The sequence below is a fragment of the Tasmannia lanceolata genome, unplaced genomic scaffold (assembly GCF_043159265.1).
Source record: "Tasmannia lanceolata isolate RefF3 unplaced genomic scaffold, GAP_Taslan_0.1 ptg000229l, whole genome shotgun sequence".
NCBI classification, from domain to species: Eukaryota; Viridiplantae; Streptophyta; class Magnoliopsida; order Canellales; family Winteraceae; genus Tasmannia; species Tasmannia lanceolata.
The window spans coordinates 4,896-11,510 of NW_027518905.1; the positions used below are offsets into that span (position 1 = coordinate 4,896).

A 6,615-nucleotide genomic window follows, 5' to 3' on the forward strand; every position below is an offset into this window, starting at 1 on the left:
AAGATACTTAATGCTAGTTGTTGGCTCCTACGAAACTTTTGAAGTAAATGAAACATAAATCCCTCTTGACAACTCGGTCTATGAACCCTGGTGTCACTGGAGACTGACTATTGAGTATGCAAAAGTACGAAACTCAAAAATGGTACCAATGATGGGTAGTGAGCCCATTGTTATCCTTATCCAGATGATGATCGAGAGCAAATTGACACAATGCTAAAGTAAACTTGTCTAATTTCAGTTATCATCTTCAAAATGGTAATTCGGACTTGTGTTTATTCATCACCATCATTGTGATACGACCTTAGCATCAAAGTTTTTCATAACAACTGACGCCACGTAGAGCAATTGAATATACTCATCCGAGCCATCGCAAAACCTATGCTCCGCAATGCCGAGAACTGGCAGGATCTTGGCCAAACTAGCGTCGCTTATTGTACTCTGTGTTAGCAACCAATCATGGATTTGATTTAAAAACTGCGATGCAGTGTAGCCTTCGTTAATGAGGTCCGTTATAAGCTCCTCCATTCGCTCGAGAGACTTGGTCTTACAAGTGGCGACAAATCTGTTGATGTAGCGACGTGGGATGAAACCGGAAACTTCGTGAATAAGGTCCAGATCAAGTGGACTGTTTGGACCAGCGAGCCTGTGGGCGCTCTGTAAAGTTGTTATCGCTTGTCTAAGATCACCATCACAAAATGAGATCAAGTGTTCAAGCACTTTGACATCAGTGTAGTTGACATTTTCGTTCTTGCAAATAGACTCAAGTCTATCAAGCATCAATGGTGTTGTTATTGATTGGAATCTAAATTTGGAGCAACGTGATGCGATCGGTTCAATGATACGGCTGACATAGTTACAAATAAGGCAAAATCTCGTTGTCTTGGAGTATATCTCCATTGTTCGACGTAAACAAGATTGAGCTGCGCCGGTCATTGAGTCAGCCTCATCCAAGATGATAAGTTTTAAGTTTGCGATCTTCTTATTTGGCTGTGAGCCGGTGTCAGTGACACTGGATGACATGGGAACACTCTGGGCAAATCTCCTGACACGCTCTCGAATAACCGATATTCCTCTTTCGTCTGAGGCATTGAGATGCAAAACCCTGCCCTCCATACGGTTCCCAAACATGGTGCGAGCTAAGGCCATGATGGATGATGTTTTGCCCGTACCTGGTGGTCCATACAATAGTAAGTTGGGAAAATCATTTGTGTTGAGACTTTGTTTGAGAACTGACACCACCTCATTGTGATGGACGATGTCATCCAACGATGCTGGACGGTACTTTTCGACCCAGGGCTTATTTGTAGCTGCTTTCTGCGTTGCCATAGTGTTGTTTTCAAAGTTTTCTTGTGGATGATTGAGGTAATATTTAATATATGATTTAGACAAGTACTGTGTAAAAATGGATCGGGTTAAGGGATATAAATTTAGAAGAGGTGAAGATGATAATTTGCCGCGCTCTAAGAGTGGGGCACGTTTTCTGCACGAACCATCACTTACTGTTGGCATTGCAAAACAGCGCTCCCAAAATAATGCAAACAAACACACGTTTTTCCAAACCTCTAGAGAGGATTCCATCACGTATTCTCATAGGGAACAAATTGAACATTATTAACCTCAATCATGGCTACCAGAATCAAAGTCCGGAAATTTTGTCTGCTTCTCAGTTATTGTGGGAAAAACTATCAAGGAATGCAAAGGTAAGTTGCAACCCTAGGGCATCAATGCAGGTCAACTCCACATGTCTAACACTTATTCGACTATCCTGCCTATCGTTACCGAAACAGAAACCCCGGAACGAATACAGTTGAAGAATTCCTTCTGTCAGCTCTAAAAGAGACGACACTTATTCCAGAGGATCACTATCATCGACCCCAACTGATGTATTTTCAGAGAGCAGCCAGGACAGACAAGAGTGTTTCCGCGATCAAGCAAATCGTATCCATGAAGCTCGCGGAGTCAATACAGATAAGAATCGACGACATCAACAAGTTATTGCCGACCGACATTCGATTGATGGGTTGTAGGAGGGTGACTCAATCATTCGACGCCAAAAATTACTGTGATGCAAGAACTTACTCATATATGATGCCAAGTCTAGCCTTGTGTCCCCTAAGTGAAGTGACAACAGATAGTTACCGAGCTCCTAAAGAAGTTATCGACTTATTCAACTCCACACTAGAGGGTTATCTAGGAACTCATATTTTTCACAACTTCACATCTGGTAAGAAATTCAATGAAGACAGTAGCGCTAGAGTAATCAAATCTATCGGTTGCAGTGAACCATTTTATCCTTGCAACCAAGATAAGCTGGAGTTTGTAGTTGTTCGAATCAAGGGTCAGTCATTCATGTTGCACCAGATACGCAAGATGATTGGATTAGCAATAGCAGTCGTGAAAGGTTACGCCACTGAAGATCATATCAAACGATCCATGGAAGAGGGTTTTATGGACGTTCCAAAAGCACCTGGTGTGGGACTGATGTTAGAAGAAGTTCACTTCGAAAGGTACAATCGTAGATATGGCGGCGATGGTCAACACGACCCCATAGATTGGGAGACAGAAAATGATCAGATTGAGAAATTCAAGCAAGAATATATCTACCCAGTTATAGTTGAAACGGAAATGAATGACAAATCTATGCTGAATTGGCTTCACACCTTGAGTCTTCATAGCTACGGTGATGGTGATCGGAGAAATCATCCAACTTTTAGAGCCGCAATCCAAGCAGGTGATGATAAATTATATCAAGCAAATGTGGCACAGAACATCAAGAGATCCCACGATGGAGGAGACTCTGCCTGTAAACGTACCAAGATAGAGGAAAGTGACGAAACAAAACAGGATGATCTCACGAGGAACAACGAAGAGGTAGAGGAAGTGAAGAGTTCCTGAGGAGTAAAACAACCGACGGCATCCTCATCGGATACAGTTCAATCTTTAATCTGCTCTCTCCAATCGTTTCTTGATCTTCTTCCAGTACTTTCTTACACCTTCGTGGCCGTCCTCGTGGACAACCATGACTCTGGAGGCTGGATTGTCGTATAAGAGGTATCCGTGGTCCTCGGCATACTTTCTCAGGAGGTCGAAATCAGTTCGAAAATTAGTCTTCAGAGAGATAAGCATTTATCACGAAGAGTTTTAGATTGCGGTTGTACTTTTATTTTGGTATGTGCCATGTGATTATGCAAGCTCTTCATCTTCTTCCTGCTCCTCCTCTTAAATCTTGTACTCCTTTTTCGTTTCAACCCTCTTGGCCCCCCTTTGCCGTTCGGGTGACAAAACTTCACTTGTAAAAAAGAAAAAAAAATGTCAAATTACACTACATTGCCTTGGATTGGTATTGTAGTTGATAAGCTTGATGGTGTATCTTGAACCCGTACAATCTTGCAACAAAATGATTGGTGGCTCGCTTTGGTCTAAGTCCTGGATGGACCATAAAAAGCATATGAGGGAATCCCGTACCAAAGAATGCTCCATCAATGTGCAAATGTCTTGAGGATTTTGGATTATAGACGTCCATACATTTTGGGCAGTATAATTTGACCATAGATTCGCCAACAATATCAGATAAACCAATTGGTAACATTCTTTCATTTTCACAAAATACCCTAGGACAAAGTCCAAAGTCACCACTCTGATATTTCTCAAGCATCTGGGCAATTCCACGATTTGTTAAAATATAACGAGCATGAATGAGTCCATATAACATCTCGGCCGATTGTTCAACCATGTCACTTTGCGCGGGATTATCTTCGATTTCATCATCTGGTTCTAAGTCCAAGATCATATCCAAGGCTTGTCGATAATTTGGAACTATTTCGTTTAAGCCGGTCAGATTAAATTTATCCTGGATGTAATCTTCATCTACTTCGCAGAAGAAATCGTTGCCCCTCAGGCCGCAAAACCATGAAATCCATGACACTTCCTCGCTGGAGCTCATATTCAATCTAGTTTCTTTAATACTACTAGTTCGAGAAAGTGAAGAAAATTAGTCCAATAATTGAGTTTGCCTAGTTTGTGGCCAATAATATGGTTGTATAATTATATATCTATGAATAACAAATAAGAATTAATATCATGACATCGGCAAACGCATTGGTGTCTGTGCGTGTTGAGTTTTTGACCCATTCGCTCAGCTGGGAAAACATTTTAGAGTCCACATGTGCGAGTGAATAACCGCGAGCGAAACACCTTGAATCTTCATAGCCACGGTGATTGTCATCGAATGAATCTCGTCCAACTTTTAGAGCCGCAATCCAAGCAGGTGATGATAAATTATATCAAGCAAATGTGGCACAGAACATCAAGAGATCCCACGATGGAGGAGACTCTGCCTGTAAACGTACCAAGATAGAGGAAAGTGACGAAACAAAACAGGATGATCTCACGAGGAACAACGAAGAGGTAGAGGAAGTGAAGAGTTCCTGAGGAGTAAAACAACCGACGGCATCCTCATCGGATACAGTTCAATCTTTAATCTGCTCTCTCCAATCGTTTCTTGATCTTCTTCCAGTACTTTCTTACACCTTCGTGGCCGTCCTCGTGGACAACCATGACTCTGGAGGCTGGATTGTCGTATAAGAGGTATCCGTGGTCCTCGGCATACTTTCTCAGGAGGTCGAAATCAGTTTGAGAATTGAACTGACTGTAGAGTCGCCCCTCGGTGAATAAGCATTTATCACGTTCTCTTTCCCACAGATAAATTTGATCTATTACAGTATCCGGTATCGGGTGCTCATTGTCTTTCACAGTTGGGTGGACGTGCATTAATAAGTAATTGATAATTTGTTGGGCTGACATTCCTTTCTTCAATGCTTGCTTCACACTGTCTCTTGTTATAAGTCCAATAACAACATTTGGGAACCTGTAGTTCATCTCACAAAACAAGGCTATGAGAGCAATCTGCAATCTACTGTCCGTGTAAGCATATAGTCGATAATTACTTTCCACAATGATGAAACCCTTCCTATGAATATCTGTGGTTACATCCCTCAGCCCGCTGGCGAGATCTATGACGAGTCTTGTCGGGTAAAATCTTCCATCCTTTCTTGAACGCTGATAAATGAGACCTATCTCTCTCAATGTTTGCAAAAAGTTTGCTATGGTATCACTGAAACCGTTTGTTGAGTAATCTCTACCATGAGTCGAGAAGTTTAGTTGGAGTAAAAATGTCAAGCACTCGACGAGGTTTGACGTCTTTGAGTCGATAAGTTCTAATAACTTGAGCACAAATAGCCAAATCTGTGATTTGGTATCCATGAGGAGAAATTGGAATCCATCTGATGTGATGTAGGGCATCGGCTCTTTATCCTCAAAAACAATAAGTTTACTATGAACTAAAGCTTGTTTTGTATCTGTTGAGACACCCTTGAAATCTTGATCCCTCAATCCGACCATGAAATGCAATATTTGCTCCCACCTGTCAAGCGGATATGACTCCAATATGGAGAAGAATTGAGTATCATCCTTTGGTCGTTTATCATCCTTTTCGATCATTGGTTGCACCTCCCATTGTTGTCCCCCTCCAACAAGGGTAATCTTGAGGTTTGCTCTGAAGAGCTCGTTCAATGTCCATGCCTCTAGTCCTGCAGCAATCGTCTTTCTGTCCACAATCTTGAGTTCTTTCAGAGCATTGCAGGCGGCCTCGTGCTCCTTAGGGCTTTTGGACCATGTATTTATGGAGGATTCTGGTATGATTTGATCAACGAATAATATTCTCAGTACATAAAGTCTTGCTAGATAAGGTAAGTCTCTAAATATCGCGAGGCAGTTCGCCGGATGGCTGTATAATTTTTGCAACTTGATAGCGCTCAAAGTAAGCAAATATTCAGTCAAACTCTTCGCCTGTAACACCGAGGGCTCAACAAATGTGCCCATTATTTCGGTGAAGTGTTGTCGCTGAGAGGTGTCAAATAACTAGCTGACATTAAAGCCGGTAAATATGAGAGAGCCATGAAGGACTTGTGATTTCGGATACGTTTATTTTCCCCAAGAATCCAACGTGAGAAACATGGTGTTTTTTACGCTCAACAGCAATGGCGTCGGCAGCGACGCGAAACACCGAGCAGCCATAGGGAAGCAGCGGAATGTGCTCGTGTTACTGCTTGCCGCGCGAAAACCGCAGCAATCGACCCGGAGCGCAACAAGCGAGTCTCTTGCTTGCGCGCTCTCTTGCTTTGCACGAGCAGGAGAGCGGGTTAACGCTAGAAGGGACCTACTGCGCTTGCTCAGTAACGAACTTTTTAGTTGCAATCTCGGTGTCTGAAAAAGTTCGCTGACCAAAATTTCTTGTCCCTCATGATGGTTGCGTTAATGTTACAGTGATACGCTTAGCACAAGTTTACGATTAACACTTACTGAAGCAGCAAATACCAATCAATTATTTCGAACTAATCAATTGAATAATTATCAAAAACTTATTCGAACCATATAGAGCAGGATGTTGAACTTCAAGAGAAAATTTAACTTTAGCGAGCCGGCGCAAAAGCACTCGCCAATCTCAGGAACCCCCTCGAAGTATGGCCTCAACGAAACCGTCGACGGAGCATCCAAACGGATGAGATTCAGTGGTTCCTTCATGACGTCAACTCTGCTGGGGGACAGCAAGAGTTT

General features: G+C 42.3%; 3 protein-coding genes and 1 pseudogene across 3 annotated transcripts; 1 reads left to right on the forward strand and 3 right to left on the reverse strand.

Moving 5' to 3' along the window:
- Window positions 1-285: 285 nt before the first annotated feature.
- Window positions 286-1,326, reverse strand: LOC143867346 (uncharacterized; annotated as a pseudogene).
- Window positions 1,327-1,623: 297 nt separating this feature from the next.
- LOC143867347 (uncharacterized) lies at window positions 1,624-2,895 on the forward strand. The gene is made up of 2 exons (XM_077376078.1): window positions 1,624-1,700; window positions 1,788-2,895. Exons 1-2 carry the CDS (start codon window positions 1,624-1,626, stop codon window positions 2,893-2,895), a joined length of 1,185 nt encoding a protein of 394 aa, XP_077232193.1.
- A 427-nt stretch (window positions 2,896-3,322) lies between these two features.
- On the reverse strand, window positions 3,323-3,943 carry LOC143867349 (uncharacterized). Its single transcript, XM_077376079.1, has one exon. It carries the CDS (start codon window positions 3,941-3,943, stop codon window positions 3,323-3,325), a length of 621 nt encoding a protein of 206 aa, XP_077232194.1.
- Window positions 3,944-4,476: 533 nt separating this feature from the next.
- LOC143867350 (uncharacterized) lies at window positions 4,477-5,880 on the reverse strand. Its single transcript, XM_077376080.1, has one exon. The coding sequence runs from the start codon at window positions 5,878-5,880 to the stop codon at window positions 4,477-4,479; it is 1,404 nt and encodes a 467-aa protein (XP_077232195.1).
- Between the last annotated feature and the right edge of the window lie 735 nt (window positions 5,881-6,615).

Coding starts and splice junctions, on each gene's coding strand:
- LOC143867349 (XM_077376079.1), bottom strand. CDS start 3,943: ATGAGCTCCAGCGAGGAAGTGTCATGGATTTCATGGTTTTGCGGCCTG.
- LOC143867347 (XM_077376078.1), top strand. CDS start 1,624: ATGGCTACCAGAATCAAAGTCCGGAAATTTTGTCTGCTTCTCAGTTAT. Junction 1,701..1,787: donor AACTATCAAGGAATGCAAAG/GTAAGTTGCAAC, acceptor TTACCGAAACAG/AAACCCCGGAACGAATACAG.
- LOC143867350 (XM_077376080.1), bottom strand. CDS start 5,880: ATGGGCACATTTGTTGAGCCCTCGGTGTTACAGGCGAAGAGTTTGACT.